At 43.1% G+C, this 17148-nt stretch overlaps 1 protein-coding gene across 1 annotated transcript in view; it reads left to right on the top strand.

Annotated features, from left to right (window-relative positions):
* Nucleotides 1-6099: 6099 nt before the first annotated feature.
* The window catches only part of LOC111870933 (homeobox protein CHOX-CAD-like), a 47413-nt gene continuing 36364 nt past the window's right edge, over nucleotides 6100-17148 (top strand). The window contains exon 1 of the mRNA XM_023863580.2: nucleotides 6100-6896. Coding sequence (XP_023719348.1) covers nucleotides 6422-6896 — 475 coding nt within the window. The 5' untranslated portion in view covers nucleotides 6100-6421. The remainder of the gene's footprint in view (nucleotides 6897-17148) is intronic.

The following is a 17148-nucleotide window of genomic DNA, read 5'->3' as shown; positions in this document are numbered from 1 at the left end:
AAACCTGAAGGTGATATTTTGTCCTTCTGGGTACAGACTGTTGGGAAAGTTGACAGTGGAGCATGATAAAGTTGGTACACTTGGACTTGGTCTGTTGTGCTTGTAGCAAAGAGAGTTATGAAACCATGAAATCATTTCCATATGTGTGCGATAAGTATTTGGACATGTAGCATATATGTATAACAATCATGGAAAATTATGCTGCTCAGTGAATTGTGGGTACCCAAATGTGGATGTTTGCTTCATTTTCACAGAGAATTGCAGGAAGTTTCTGCTGTTTGATGGTTTTGTTATGTAATAATTTCTTGTATCATGATTATATAGTAGACCCTTGACGCAAAATTGGCGTCAGGAGGACAGCTCAAGTACCTGTGTTAAAAGTGAAACTATCATTTGCCTAATTTTAGCGTCTGTGTTATTATGTACAGGCTATGGTCTTGATAAGTGAGTAGACTGGCCTGTTTGCTACAGCAAGGAATGTTGCAATACAATTTTATAACTAACTGAAATATTTTATGGAAGTTTGTAGAACTTAAAATATGTAATTATAATGGAAGGCATTATCAAAGCCAAAGCATATCCAAATCTACTGCACAACAAGGGCCTCACACATAGTGGTAGAGACTTCGAAAAGAATCCCAATTTTGTTTGCATTGTACATGTGGTTCAACACAGTTCGCACTCTTATGGTGTTAAGAGCCTGTCTGCGTGGATCAGTGTTTAATCACAAATGTTCTTATTACATGCCTGAGACAAGGAAACCAACTCTCAGGTGAACTGTAGCTAGCATCCCCCAGACCACTTTCTTTTACACTTTCCTTCATTTTAACTGTGAATTCGAGGTTTCTTAGTTTCCCTGAATTGGTTCCTGAAACAGTCTCCTTATTAGTGTCTTCTTGAAGTTTTGTGTTTTTGTTCTGCTGTATCAGTCTGAAACTTATTATTGTTAGTGTATTATTATAGCACAAATGGGGAGACGAATGCATATAGGATATTGGGGAAAGCCAGAAGGAAGGAGACCGCAGGGAAGACCAAGGCATAGGTGGGTGGACAATATTAGAATGGATCTTAGAGAGATAGGATGGGATGGTATGGATTGGATAGATCTGCCTCAGAATAGGGACCAGTGGAGGGCTCTTGTGAACATGGTAATGAATCTTCAGGTTCCATAAAATGCTGGGAAATTCTTGAGTAGCTGCAGAATTGGCAGCTCCTCGAGAAGGGCTCAGCTCCATGAGTAAGTAAGTAGGTATTATTATTATCATTATTAATTGTACTCCTTGGGTCAAACAGTAGCGTTGCTGGTTGAGGCACTATGCTACAAGCCAGAAGGTCATGGTTTCTATTCTCAATGAAGTCTTTGGGTTTTTTCAATTGACCTAATCCTTCCAGCCACACTATGGTCCTGGAGTTGACTTGACCTCTACCAGAATTGAGTACCAGGAATCTTCCTGGGGGGGGGGTAAAGGGCAACCAGCGTGAAAGGCTGAAAACCTCACCACCATCTGTGAGTCAGTTGTCTAGAAAATATGGGAGTCTCAACGTCTCACAACCCTATGGGCCTCCACGGCCTGTTACAGGGATTGTTTTACATTTTCTTATTTCTACAAGTGTGTGTCAGTTTGTCTCTCTATGTTTATGAAGTAAGAACAATGATTGAATGCATTTACAAAGCAAGACGACGAGATCCTTCACTGAAGAAGGCAAGGTCTCAGCAAGGGATATATAAAACTGCCCTACCTTAGAAGTTGCACTTTTCACCTGTCTGTGATTTGCTCGGTTAAATCAGAGACAATATGATGGGGGAAGCAGGAAGTGTTTCGATATTTTTTGTTAGAAATATGATGGAAATAGACGGAGGATGAGGATGATAATATTAAAATTGAGGCAAGTAAAATTATTTTTTGATGTAATGGTTCCACTTCACATAAGAGCCGTACATTTGCTTAAGTCTCGGGGTGTGGGATCAAGATGTCCGACTTCAAATTGGGGCACGGTGAGGGAGGGTGGGGGACGAGCAAACAGTGTTTATGTACGAGTAAGCAACTGCAACCGAACTCGGATATCAGAATTAAAAGAGAGACGGTCGAAATTTTGCAGATGCAGTTCTTAATCTAAGCTCATGAAAATCCTTTCTTTGTTGCGTATTGATTCTGCACGTAAACAGAGGAAAAGTGGTTAAGATTTTTATGTTTGCTTTCATGAATGGCGGGCAGATAGTCTAGTTTTTTTGTTGTGGCCCTAATTTTGTTGAAACACCGCAGCATGAGAAAGTTGCGACGAACTTTATAAAACCGGAAGTTGATTCTAAGCCGGAAGCTGATTGCTACTGACTCACCTCTCACGGCTTTCATCCTGCCGTTACTTTGGAAACAAAGTAAACTGAATCTTCCATCTGCGGGACAGACTTTATGACAGATAGGAACGCTCAGTGATCCCTTTCAATGTACGCATTACTACCCCTAAGTAAAACGTGCTTGGGCCCTGATCCCCTGGCTTAAGCATCGGTTTCCACAGTGACTATAAACGCAGCAATCCACCTCGATGTCCCAGCGTTCTGTACCAGTCTCGCACTTTTATAAATACAATCTCATACTACATGGAAGGTTATCACAGCGGTGGTTATGAACAGTTCTGCCTACTGACTTATGATGTGTCAGCCAACGTTTCGGAGGAATATGTCTCTTCCATCTTCAGGGTTCAGTAAGCGAATCAAGATACCAACATGAATCAGGGTTTTCTTTCTGCCTGCTTCATATTGGTTTCTTACTTGGCTTACTGTCCAACCTTGAAGATGGAGGCGACGAGTTCCTCCGAAACGTTGGTTGGCCTTTAACGGGCTACACGGGCTTGTATCCTAGAAGAAGGAACTCTTTATTCTTCTATGTTACCGATTTATGCTTAGGCATATATTTGTTTGTTTAGCGATGATGTTTGGTAGCTTGTGCAGTGCGCTCTACAGCCATATTACTGAAAACGACAGAGAGCGGAACCTGCTGTGTAGAAATAATTTTCAGTCCTTGCAAATGAAGGTTGGTTTGGACCTAACTGTAAATATAATTCTTACCGCTGGATCTGAGGTTATCACAGCGGTGATTGAAGATATGGTGTCGGGTAGTTCGGTAGCACCTACAGTACTATCTCAATCTTCATGGTCGAAGAGTAAGTCAAGCAAGAAATAGGCTTGAAATTCTACCTGACTACACGGCGGTACACCACAGAAAATAGTATTGTTCGTAAAGCACGGGTGGACATAGAATCTTTTTCTTTCGAAATCCCCGTTATTCGTGACAGTGAGAAGCAGGCACAACTCAGGGTAGCAGACAGATCACTGAGCCGCTGCTGGCCGGAACTTCTATGTGAGGGCGCCACTTTATCATGAACCTAACCAACAGCCAACTCGGACACAGGCTTCATCTCATGAACACTTAAAATGGAGTGGAGGTATAGCTCCACCATTCTTGGCTTCGGCAAAAGATGGAAACGGTTTAGCAACACCGCTATCAACTTCATACAAAATTTTATCCAATATTCTTCTCTCAAGGTTAAGTCCATATATAGATGAAATTATTGGGGATCATCAGTGTGGGTTTCGACGTAACAGATAAACTACAGATCAGATATTTTGCGTTCATCAGATATTCGAGAAAAATGGGAGTACAATAAGACAGTACATCAGCTATTCATAGACTTCAAGAAAGCCTATGATTCAGTTAGGAGGGAAGTACTATACAATATTCTGATAGAGTTTGGGGTACCCATGAAACAAGTTAGGCTGAATAAAATGTGTTTAAACGAAACGTATAGTAATGTCCGTGTAGGTAAACATTTGTCCGATAAATTTCCTATCCAGAATGGTCTAAGACAAGGAGATGCTTTATCGCCACTACTTTTCAACTTTGCTTTAGAATATGCCATTAGGAAGGTACAGGAAAACCAGTTGGGACTGAAATTAAATGGGACACATCAGCTGTTGCTCTATGTCGATGATGTGAATCTACTGGGTGATAATATAGACACCATAAAGAGAAAAACACAAACTTTAATTGACGCAAATAAGGAGGTTGGTCTAGAAGTAAACACAGAGAAAACAAAGTTTTCGTCACTAAATGCAGGGCAAAATCAGGAGATAAAAATAGGTAACAGATGTTTGACAATGTGGCACAGTTTAAAACGCATACACACACCCAACATCCATGTCTTGCGTGGGATTCGAAACCACGACCTCGGCTTCCGAGCGAGCGAAGACTGTACATGCCTTAGACCGCTCGGCTGCCGTGACCGTCACCAAATAATGTTAGGGTAATCAAATTAAGGAGGATGAAATGGGTGGGGAGTGTAGCATGCATGGATAGCATGAAGAATATATGCAAAATTTCAGTCTGAGGATTCCAGACACCTAGGCCTAGGTGGAATTAGTGCTTATGTCTAAGGTACCGTAAAGATGTAGGGAGGTAGGGCCTGGAGTGGGTTCATCTGGCTTACAATAGGACCTAGTGCTGGGCTCTTGCGAACACGATAATGACCATCTATAATAAAATTAATATATATATTTTTTTTAATTTTTGGACCTAACCCATCGTCCGGTTTTTGTTTAAAACACAAATTTCGGAGACTGCGGTCCGGAAGTAGGGACTAGCTCTACGAATGGGCCCAACTGAGTATGCCTTTACCTGAGGACGGAGACAGAATCTAATCTCCGAAACGTGGTTAAAGAGAACAGGACAATGGCTGATATCCAAAGACTCAACAATCTTAAGATAATGAGTAGATGAACGTCCACCAGTTTCACAAGAGAGATTATCCCCGTTAGGGTTAGACTGGGCGTCCTCTTGCAAGTATCCATTGCAGATCAACAGCACATGCACTGTATATTCTGATTTGTAGGTTTCTAGACAGCAAGCGAGAGGACGAAAGGTCCTGAAATGAATGGTAGCAAGAAAAACCTGAATTCAATCTCTGTGTTTCTCTTTATGGTATCTACGTTATCACCAAGTAGATTCACGTCATCAGCACAAGCCAACAGCTGATGTGTCCCGTTTAATTTCAGTCCCATCTGGTTTTCCTGGACCTTCCTAAGGGCACATCCTTAAAGTAAAATTGTAGACACATTCTAAGAGCAAAAATTTGACTGGAACCGTTACGGCAGCTAAAGTGAATAGTAATTTAGAATACGGCCTTGTCTGATGTGACGCTGTATATTTTGGACCAATGTGTTGGAGGGACGTACAGGGATCTACTTTTATGATCAGGGTACAAGCAGGATATTTCCTTGTTCTTTTACCCTGAAGATAGAATCGATATGATTCTCCGAAGTATCAGCAAAATTCAACCAGACTACACGGCGTCATATCTGTGAAGGTAGTAATACTCTTCTGTTACACTCGTAACATTGTGCGGACAGTCCGAAATTTGGGCTCCTTCCTTAAGAATGTTTTAATGTAACAAATGTCACCGCTCCTTAACAGGGCATTGAGGAGAATATTTGGACGGAAGAGAGATAAAGTAACAGGAGGTTGGAGAAAACTGCATACTGAGGTGCTTCATAACTTGTACTCTTATCCAAGTATAATTAGAATGATCAAGTCAAGGAGGATGAGGTGGGCAGGGCATGTAGCGCGAATGGGGAGAAGAGGAATGCATATATGATATTGGTGGGAAAACCAGAAGGAAAGAGACCACAGGGAAGACCAAGGCGTAGGTGGGTGGACAATATTAAAATGGATGTTAGAGATAGGATGGAATAGTATGGATTGGATTGATGTGGCTCAGGATAGGGGTTAGTGGAGGGCTCTTGTGAATACGGTAATGAACCTTCGGGTTCCATAAAGTGCTGGGAAATTCTTGAGTAGCTGCAGATTTGGGGGCTCCTCAAGACGGGCTCAACTCCATAAGTAAGTCGCCGCTCCTACTTCAGTGCAGAAGACTCTACATCCAGTTAAACAGACTGTACCAAATTCCTCATTGGCTGTGTGCGGTGCAGCCATGTTGGCTAATATTTGTGTGGATTGGGCATCGCTAACCACGCCCCTAGCGTCTTATTGGTAGAAATATGAGTGCCATTTTATTCCTGGTGAATGTGGAATGGATCAGGTCGACAAGTGGCGATCAGCGGTGATCAGTGCGCACTGCTGACTCTTGTGTCAGAGCAGAATGGGTTCAGGTCGTAGGGTTTTTTCTTGAGGGCGGGAAATATTTAGTGCAGTTCGTTCGTACGGGATACGAACCCAAGCGACCGAGATGTGCGCGTCCTGGTGACAGCGTGTGCGTGTGTACAACATCCAGCTGGACCCTCTGCTGCCTTCATGTGTAAGAGCCAGCCGTGCGTGTGTTCGGATAGTTCTCAAGACGGAATGTGTTTATAATTTGGACCACAAGATCAGACGAGACCCTCGCTTTCAGAGCACTGGCCGTAAAGACAATGGTTTCATATTACAGCCCCTTATCAATGTATAGACACCAGCAACAGGCCACTGCCTCCACTGGGGGCCCACCACAGTTTCACCATCCTGCGAGTTCCGCCGCCTCCTGGTACTCGCCGCCCGCGGGGTATCAGCCCTCTCATCACCACCAAGTGCCACCACCCCCCCTGCAACAATACCCAAACTGCGTTCAAGAGGAGCAGCAAAGCGCCGGCCCATGGCACCACCACCATCATCACATGTTCCAGCCGGAGTGGCCCCCAGATTTCGGAAATGGGCCCGGTATGTTGCCCGCTGCAGCGGTCCTCGAGGACCCGCAGTTACCGTCTCCGCCGATCACTGTGTCCAGCAGTGAACTGTCGAGTCCGGGCGCCGTGGCCGGGTCGCTCACTCCTCCGCAACAGGGGGTTCGCCCTGCTCGAAGCCCGTACGAATGGATGAAGAAGCCGTCGTACCAAAGCCAGTCTAACCCAGGTGAGAGTAACTTGGTTCTGCCCGGCTCCGTCCCACAGACCCGCGCCTGCCCTCACCTGGGTGATTCCAGGCGTCATGTTTATGTGGTTGAAAATATACTTAAAAGGGAAGGTCCTGGTTCGAATCCCAGTCTAAAGGCCTGACACCCAGACTGCTACTGGGCTAGAATTTCCTCAGTTCCTCCAGGAAAAAGACAGGATACGTTCGCTTTCTTCGGTGTACCATTCAGAAATCCCGTAACTCCGAGCTTCGTAACCTAGGCAGTAGAAGAGATTCATTTGTTATTATTGTTATTAGCGGGGAGAGGCTTAGTCCACTGGGCACTGCGGCCATTTCTGGCCTATTGTACCAGCCCCAGATGATAGGTGAGGGTGATTGTGGAGCAATTTGTGGAATGAAGATTGGCAGGGGAAACCAAAGTATTCGGAGAAAATTGCCCGTGCCTCTTTGTCCACCACAAATCCCACTTAACCTAACCCGGGCTCGAACCCAGCCCGCAGCGGTGGCAAGCCAGTGACTAACCGCTTGAACTACAGCGCGGCTTCCTTTTGAAGTAAACGCGAAAGGACGTAAACACTGCATTCATTATTTGGTTTGCCGGTGCCTAGTTAAGGACAAGACCGAACTGCAAATGCGGTCTGCCCGATGGGCTCTTGTAGACGTCTGCAGTATTTACAGGGAGAAGTTACGTATTTCCTCAGTAAGAAACTTGTGGTTCGAGTTAATTTCCCAAACTAAGCCTGTAGGTAAAGCTAAGTATAGTCCAATTTTCTCTTGTCAGTGCCCTGAGATTTCTGCAACGCGCTGCTCTTTCCTCAAATTGATTGTGGATACCGAGCTTCTTTTTTTGTATAGAAAATTTCGCAAATCGTTAACACCTACATGCGACATATTTTCAAAATGTATCCGCAGTTACACAATAGGGTTTTATCTTCTGTGTTGTAATACTGTGTATTATGTTGAAAGTCAATATTTCGGAAGAGCATGTCGCCTTCATCTTCAGGGTTTAAAAGCCAAAGAAGAAACCAGAATGAAGCGGACAGCAAGCAAAACTTATTTCACAGAGATGATACATAACGTTATAGCCCAGAAGAGAGAAGGCACGTCCTTGTTAGGCCAGTAGAGCGTAAGTTATGAAGCTACTTGTTACACAATTCTCTCCACCCTCCTGCACCCTGTTCCCAAATACCCGTGCCACACTGCTTGTGAGCATCTGTCAAAATACGTCACTGCTTCTTTTCTTTACAAGAATCAGAATGGATACTAAGAAGAAAACAAATTCTTGCTTCTACGGCCTTCTTGTTTGCCTTAATCATCTATCCTGAAGATGGACGCGATGCGTTTCTCCGAAACCTCTGGCTCTCTCCGCTTATACACTCTAACACTGTGGTAGCCCCAAATTCGGAATACGAAACCTCTTTAAGTTTGTGAAATAAGCTGGGAGTTGTAAGATTTGAGGCTTTCACGGCGGTGACTATGAAGAAAGCAGTCTTCTGGGATTTGGCACCGTGTATATGTGGTGTTAACCGACGTTTCGGAGGAACGTATCGCCTCCATCTTCAGGGTAGAAGAAAAAATATATAAGAAATCTGCAAGCAAAGAGACCGTGAGAACCGGTAAAAGCAGACTGTTTGGACTTACCGGTTCTCACGGTCTCTTTGCTTGCAGATTTCTTATATATTTTTTCTTCTACCCTGAAGATGGAGGTGATACGTTCCTCCGAAACGTCGGTTAACACCACATATACACGGTGCCAAATCCCAGAAGACTCCTTTCTTCAAGCTGGGAGTTGTGTGCATAGTGTGACGTTTGTGTCTTGTTTGTTTCCCGAAAAGTAAAACGTTGGAGGCCACAGAACTTCTGTTCCCAGCTTCGTATAAATTTGCTTATTTAAGGAATTACACCCCAGGCATCGCGAGACATGCGTAGGACAGTCATATGCATGGATACAGAGCAGAACGTAGAAGCGTAACAACAGATGTCAGTATAGGCTAGCACGAGTATTACTGAGTGACTTTCTTCTGCATTTCCCACGGCCAACAGGCCTATAGCATAGCAGGCTCGACGCTCACTTGAATGATGTAGTGATCAACACTGCAACCCTGGGTAGGAAATCAGGATTCGAATTTCCGTCGGGGTGCAACGGTTTTAGGCGCATTAGCAACCACGCGGAGCGCTTGGTAACTTAGCTCCGTCCGTCTGACCTTCTGTAGGCATAAAAAAATTGAGAACGGTTGAATGGATTGTTATGAAATCTGATATGAAGGGAAATGTAAGTGGGCCTGCAAGAATTTCTTGACATTTCAATTTTGGTTAAAATCCGACATATAACGAACGCTTCATACAAAGACCTGCATGCATGTCTCGAGCTCAACTCGGCCGATGTTTGTTGGAATGACAAAGGTTTCTAACGAAAGTTTAACTGACATGAAGCACGGAATTAGGTCCAATGCACTTTTTTTTTTAATATGACAGATTTTGGGACAATTAAACAAAGCCTATGCTACCCTCACGTTTATGGTTATTCGGTAATGAACATTGGTTTTCCGATTAGGTCTGGAGGCTATCGAAGTTTCCTATCCTGATTAGCAACTGAGTGAATCTTCCTCCCAGCTGAATTTTGTTCAGCATATGTAACATATAGACCTATATGTATAAATGACTGAAATCTAATCCATATAAATTAATCGGCCTATTATGAACGCTAAAGTTGGCCATATTTGACAGCGTAAAATTAGATAGACTTGAAAGGATTCTGAGGATTCTGTATACTGTACTTCTTTTGGCTTATTTTGGACTTCATCCATCGTCTGGTATGTAAAACAAAAAAACCCACGACGTTTCGGAGACTGGATCACTGGACAGTGATTGAGACTAGCTCTTTCTAACGGGCCCAACTGAACAGATTTATCCTTCCCTACCCACCTGAAGACGGAGGCAGATCCAATCTCCGAAACGTCGTGGTCTTTTACATACTAGACGATGGATGAAGTCCAAAATAAGCCAAAAGAAGTACAGCGTTAAATAAGCAAATTGCTGTACTGCTGTCTGGGTTGTGACTCCTTGCAGTCTGGTAGAAATCTAGGGTTGAAGAGCACGCCAAGCCACTGAATGTTCAGCCATTTCAGCAACACTGCAGTTAAAGAAAGGGAATAAAGTTTGGATTGATTCTGTCCTGTGTTTGGAAACGGATTCATGTTATTCTGTGTGAACTACAGGCCTGCTTAATGTGCAAGGGCAAATGTTACGGTGATGTAATGCGGCATGCAGTTCCCACGTCTCACCGTGGGCGAAAAATTATAGGGGCAGAATCCATCGGTAATTTTACAGTTCCCTTTGTTTTTATTTGCGCCTGACCGTATATAATTCTATGCTGCACCGTCAAGTAATGAAATTTTTGATGAAGTATGTAGCATGTGATTACTTATTTAGGCCTCCCGTCTTCACGGCATTTGAGCTCAGTCAACGAATCTGAACAGTCGTGTCCAATGGAAGATTTGTTGAAAATCTGGTTAATGGTTCACTACAGTAAGCCTGTCAGATGACAACAGAAATACAAGTTTCGTTTAATTATCCTGAAAATTGTAACAACTGAGACAATAATACATTTAAGTAAAATTTATATATTAATTTTGTCTGTAACTTTTATTCTAAACATTTCTTTCCGATAAATGTTTTAAGGGTTGGGCGCAGAAATGAATATCGCTGCCCAATTTTGACTTAAACTGGAATGTGTCAACTCCCCAATAACAAATTCCATTAGGATGCTTCTCGTGTTGCTGTATGCTGGGACAGACGCGGAGAAATTAACAGGTTAATTTTGTCTCAACATTTTTGCGAATATGCCAACGATATATATGTCTTATTGCGGGAGGAAAGGGGTTTATATACCCGTTTACTTTTTCCCGGGTTCCTCCCCCTTAAATCTATTTACTGTTTGATTTTGCGAGCATAGGAAAGCAGCTCTTCCAGGTCTCTTTTCCAGTTCTGACCACTCGGCATTTTGTTACACAAAACAGGCGGGACAAGTTTTGCGACATTTCTTTGTCACTAGCGAGCAACGATTCGAGCGGTAATGCATTCAGATGGTGACCAGCTGGAATCGGCTCTATCCTGCAAGAATAATCCCCCAAATTAGGCCACAACCGCATTCTCGTATGATCATACCGTTCGGCGGAATGTAGCATGAGGCGGTCCGTTCAGTGGACCGAGTGCCTCAACGGGAGAATTCTTCCTGATTTGAGCGCTGTGCATAATGACATCGCTTCAAAATATTTTATTATAGGTCCAGTGTTGCTGTAAGTTCCCGTCAACATATTCGAGCGCATCAGAGTGAGGCACTGATTTCAGGAAGTGGTTATTGTCTAGGCAGACTGCAGAGTTTTACAGTATGAATTTCCAGCTGAAGATTATTAGACGTCGACCCATGCATGCGGATGTTTAGGAAATTTCTTTGGCTCGGCTCATAATTAAGAGTTGCTGGTAATTTGGCACTGTATCTCATTAGCCTTATCTTGTACAGGCATGTCTCATTAGCCTTATCTTGTACAGGCATGTCTCATTAGCCTTATCTTGTACAGGCATGTCTCATTAGCCTTATCTAGTACAGGCACTCTCTCATTAGCCTTATCTAGTATAGGCACTGTCTCAGCCTTATCTAGTACAGGCACTGTCTCATTAGCCTTATGTAGTACAGGCACTGTCTCATTAGCCTTATCTAGTACAGGCACTGTCTCATTAGCCTTATGTAGTACGCCGTGGAACATTGGTATTGTACTTGTGGCTGGGTTTTACGAAGGACGATTATTCTATTACTGTTGACTAACATGTTGTATGCCAGATTTATTTGTCTATAATTCGGTGTGATTTGAGATTTCGAAAACTTTCCTCCTTTCAGAGCACAAGGTTCTCATTGAAACTGTAGTTCTGCTGACAGCCAGAAGTGTTTCTGTTTAATTACGGTCATAAAATGTATAATAAAAATGATTACGGGTTCCTAATAACTTCCATGAATGTATATCTAATCGTGTTTGTGAAAGCAGACTTTGCTTAGAGCAATTACCGCTGGCAGGCAGCGCTAAGCAACAAGACCTACAAGTCAGCTCTAATTCTTCCTCTAGCGGGTGCACATTGATTTATTCTCTTCCTTCTGTATCATTTATCATTCTCCCCTTCCTTGTGTCTGCTTTAGGTAGGGCTCGTGACTTGCTGCTAGTTTCGGTAGACCGAGTGAGCTGTGTCGGGGTATTACCCTGAAGTGGGTCACGACCGCTTCCTTCTACACCCTTCCCAATGCAGTCTGGGCTACTGACGAACAGCGTGACAGGTTATGCTGCTAGAAAATACTGATAATGCTGATAGGCTTCCGTCTTGATAGGCATGTCTGCTTGGAGCAGGCAGAATTTCGGCCGTAGTGCAAAGAATCTGTCGACTGAATTGTGTAGCCTATATTTTGTTGCTCCCTGTTGTGTAAATCGATATAGATCATTATTTTATTTCCTTCAGCATAACACTGTTTCCAGCAGACGGCGTTTGCTGTCTAGGGCTACGTGTTTCGGCACATATGTGCCATCTTCAGGTCCGGCTATTCGATATAATTTTTTCTTCATGTACTTAACGTAAATGTTCCGTATGGTAGACGAATTGTAACAAATAAGTGGACCTGAAGATGGCACAAATGTGCCGAAACACGCTACTCCGCCTGCTGGAAATACGAATTCTATAGCCAGCGGAATGAAGTGGCCACCAACTCCCTATAACAATGCATTTTGCATCAAGTTTCGCAACATCAGTGCGTGTTCAGACGGACCAGACTGTGGGTCTGCATGCCTCCAAGGCGGTGGTCACATTTTGGTTTTGGTGTGTTAAAATGCTAATTTTTTTTCCCTTGGCACTACAGCCCCAGTGGGCCTAGGCCTACCTCCATGAACTTCTCCGTTCACTTCGGTTTTTCTAGATCTTACACATTCGGTAGGACTCCTTGGGAGAGGGATCAGCTCGTCGCAAGGCCTCTACCTATACACAAACACAGAAAAACGCACACACACAAACTAAACATCCATGCCCTGAGTGGGATTCGAACCCACGATCCCGGTTTGCAAGCGAGCGAAGACAGTACGTCCCTTAGACCGCTCGGCTACCGTGACCCGCAGTGTATAAGAATTCAGTTCGTACAGGATACAGATCCGAACCCACGATCCCGGTTTCCGAGCGAGCGAAGACAGTACATGCCTCAGACCGCTCGGCTACCGTGACCGGAAAATGCTAATTAGCTTCAGTTTTCTTGCAGACCATTTCAGTGGAACGTCTGCGATAATTTGATGTATGATGCGTGGGCATTTGGCACCTCGCACAGAGTCTGTACATAGCACGACACATTTGAAGGGTGGAATTTGTCTTGTTAATATGTTAACTGATATCTCAAGTTTTCACAATTTTGGAGTGGGTAGCAACTGCACCAATATGCGCAATGTATTGCTGCGATTATATCCCTAAACAGCTTATACTAATGGGGACGTACGTTGTTTTCTTATGGTACGAACTGAATATTTCAACATACAGCAAACCCTCGCTAATCCGGATCGAAATATGTAAAATGAAAAATGCCGTTCACAGTTGAGTACAAGACGGCTCTTAAGAAGGCAGATGTGACATTTGTCTCTTCAAGCAAAACTTGGCAGCTTCTTCAAACATGCATTATTACCTGCAAAGAGCTGAGTCTTCTATCGATGAATAAATGTAGTTCTTAAAGAAAGCCTCTACAGTGATATTTTGTAATTTATTTTCATCAACGCTATTTATATTATTAAATTTTGAACTTATTTGTGTTCGCAAGTATTCTTTTGTTTCTTAGGACTACATTTTGCTTCACTAATCAGCATAATGAGGAGCTTCATAACTTCTACTTTTCTCTAAGTATAATTAGAATGATCAAGTCAAGGAGGATGAAGTGGACAGGTCATGTAGCACGAATGGGGGAGAAAATGAATACGTATAGGATGTTGGTGGGAAAGCCAGAAGGAAAGAGACCACAGGGGAGACCAAGACATAGGTGGGTGGATAATATTAGTATTGATCTTAGAGAGATAGGATGGGATGGTATGGATTGGATAGATCTGGCTCAGAATAGGGACCAGTGGAGGGCTCTTGTGAACACGGTGATGAACCTTCGGGTTCCATAAAATGCTGGGAAATTCTTGAGCAGCCGCAGAATTTGCGGCTCCTCCAGAAGGGCTCACCTCCATAAGTTAGTAATCCATATGACCTATTTTGTCCCCCAAATTACTCCGGATTAGGGAGAGTTTATTGTGTTTCGAAGAATATTATGCTTCAGGGCGCATCCAACGGAGCGTTAGCTAAGAGCTGCAGCCCGCCCTCGGTTTCTGTAGCAACGCTTCGGTCCGTCACCGCTCTCCAACTGCATATGACATGAATTAGGCTAGTCATCTGTTCTGGTCGCGAAGCCTGGACACAGAACTTCAACTAATGCAAAGCACGTGTTTGAGGTTGTCTAGAAATGTTAGCTTGCTATTTGCAGATTTCTCAGTTCGGTTTGGGCTCGTACGAAACGAGTTCTGTGTTCTTTAATAAAATCGCAGACGTGTAATTCTCCTTTGCGCCGGAATGTGCTATAAATTGTGTTGGTTCTTGTGTTCGTGTTACATTTTGTGTACAGTATGGACTGGAGGTCAGTTCTGCGCGCACTAGAATGTCCAGTGTCAGTCATACGTGTAAGCGTGTTCAAGCCCTCCCGTGTCTGCGTGCAGTTTGCGTCGGTACATCGCCACCATCGTTGCTCTTAACATATCGTGATGTTCCGTGATGTTCACGCGAACATTTCTAGATATGTCTTATATTTGCCTCGAACAACAGCTTCACAGCTTCATGAGTTATTACCAGGGCCCGGATTTTGATGACCGAAAAAATCCAGGAAAATGACCTAAAGGAGAAAAGAAAGGACACTTCGCTTCCATGTTATTCACATTTCAGAAAACATATGAAGAAAAATTCCCTAAATTGGCCAAAAATGACAAGAAAAGCCCTTAAAAGTTAAAAAATTTATCAAAAAATTACCCCCAAAATGATAAAATGACCTTAAACCTAAAATGTCAAAAAATTACAAAAAAAATACATCTAAAATTTACATTTCTGTAACCAGCAGCTCATATCCGAGATTTATATATTTAAGAGCATCGCATAGAATACAAGAAAGAAAAGATGACATGTCATCAAAATCCGGGCCCTGGTTATCACCATGACATCAGACACCGCGTGATCAACATGAGTATCATAATTATGAGAACAAAGTTCTGGTGATTTGTCACTACATCTCTCCCGTTGTAGAATTTTGTACTGCCGCCATTTTAGTGTTTTTGGCAATAAGAGAATTGAATCGGTCGTTGCCCCCTAGTGGCACAATATGTGTATCAAATTTCACGGAAGTCTTTTCAGTTCTTGAATATATTTTGATGACACAGGGATGCAAGGAAAACAGGGTGGGAGGCAATGCAGACCTGTGGAGCTACCTGTTTCGCTTCTCTGTCACCATCTTGGTTCCTTGCCTTGTTTCGACACGCTGGGTTTGAGATTCTGATGGCAGTCTTCCAGAAATGTGACACCGACGTTTAGGAAGAACGTACATCCTGCGTCTTCAGAGTGGAAGATAGGCTAATAGGTCACTCAACTTGCTGTTTGCCCTTTGCTTGCATACCATATTTTAGACCCTGAAGATGGAGTCAGTACGTTCCTCAGAACTGTCAAGCGAACTTCTACAGGACTGCACGGCGTCTCATCTCAGCATACAGAGCTAGCCGATCGCTGGTTCGCCGTGAGCTGTACGGCCGGCTGCGGGCATACTGCTGTGCTTAGGGGCCATCAATCAGCCGACACGATTGGTGGAAGTGTTGACACAAGCGGGCCCCAAATATAATAACACAAACTGAGCTGTGTATTTATGTTTCTCTCTTCATTTGTAGAACACACAAATATATACAAAACTTAACGCTGAACAAATTTTCCTGTTGCCTTTAGTTTTTACTACATAATGACGACACTAAATCAAAGCGAGTGACTGCTGTTGCGCGGAACCATAGCGCGAGCAGTTTGCATATTTATACTAAACGCACGGCAGGCTTAAAATAACAGCCTGTTATTGTACCCTCTGAGGTTCACAGTTCATTTCCAGCTGCAAAAAGGGAGCGCATATAAATGTTTCCAAAATTAATTTATTGCAACGGCCCAGAACAACCGGCAGTATAGACTGATTGGAGGTTTTAGGAGCCACGCGCAGTTCGGTCCACCTACATATCAATCGGCTTTGGTGGCGCCGAGCAGGTTAGCTCAAGCGGTACCTCTTATGGATTGTATTCGTGAGATGTCCGGTTTGAATCTCGGCTGGGAGACAGACTATCCTGTTTAGATTTTTCGTTTAGTCACTCCAGTAAGAGACGGGTAGTGCCTTAAATGGGGCTAAGACCCAGTCGGGCACTGGACCCAGGTCGAGTTGCCCGCGACGCCGTGCAGACGCTGATGGAGCGGCTTTACGTCACGGCGGTGGTCGCTGAAACTGGACAAAGCGACTTTATCGTTTAGGCCTAATACCACAAATACGCTATTGCGTTTTGAATAGACGTGTTTTGCCCGCACAACTTTCAGTTTTTTTTTGGGGGGGGGCGACAAATTGCTTCATGTATCTATTCTACGTGGGTACAGACACCCCTGCATGGGGCCCTCTCTGCCTCATGATGAAATTCTTGGCCTTTTGTTTATGACAAAGGTTCATTACCGTCTTCACATCTGTTAAATTCATTGTGTTTATATTCCAGCTTTTCGCATGCCCAATAAACATAAAAAACCTCGAACCCATACACTGCACAATAACCAGTTTCTCAAATACCCCCCGTTTGTAATGTTTAAAAGTTAGGACTTCACATTTTTATCTAATTTAACTTTGTTTAACCGTTAGATTTTAACTTTTATCACATTTAAACTTCAGTATATATCATTTGAAACATTGCACACAGAAATTAAGATTAAAATTATATATATTAGCTTATAGTAATAAACGTAAAAATTACCCATTTTAATAATTCAGTAACGATATATGTAATTCATAAAAACCGTATGGTGATCTTGATATGTAGATCGAAACATTTAGTGGGATGAAAACAAAATAACTCGAATATTATATTAAACATTTAAAAAATTGATTTGTTTCATTCTGGTCCTTAACACTAACAAATTACAAAGACAA

This window comes from Cryptotermes secundus, unplaced genomic scaffold (assembly GCF_002891405.2).
Source record: "Cryptotermes secundus unplaced genomic scaffold, Csec_1.0 scaffold928, whole genome shotgun sequence".
NCBI lineage: Eukaryota > Metazoa > Arthropoda > Insecta > Blattodea > Kalotermitidae > Cryptotermes > Cryptotermes secundus.
Note: the sequence above shows the minus strand (reverse complement) of the source record. Positions and strands in the feature narration are given on the sequence as shown.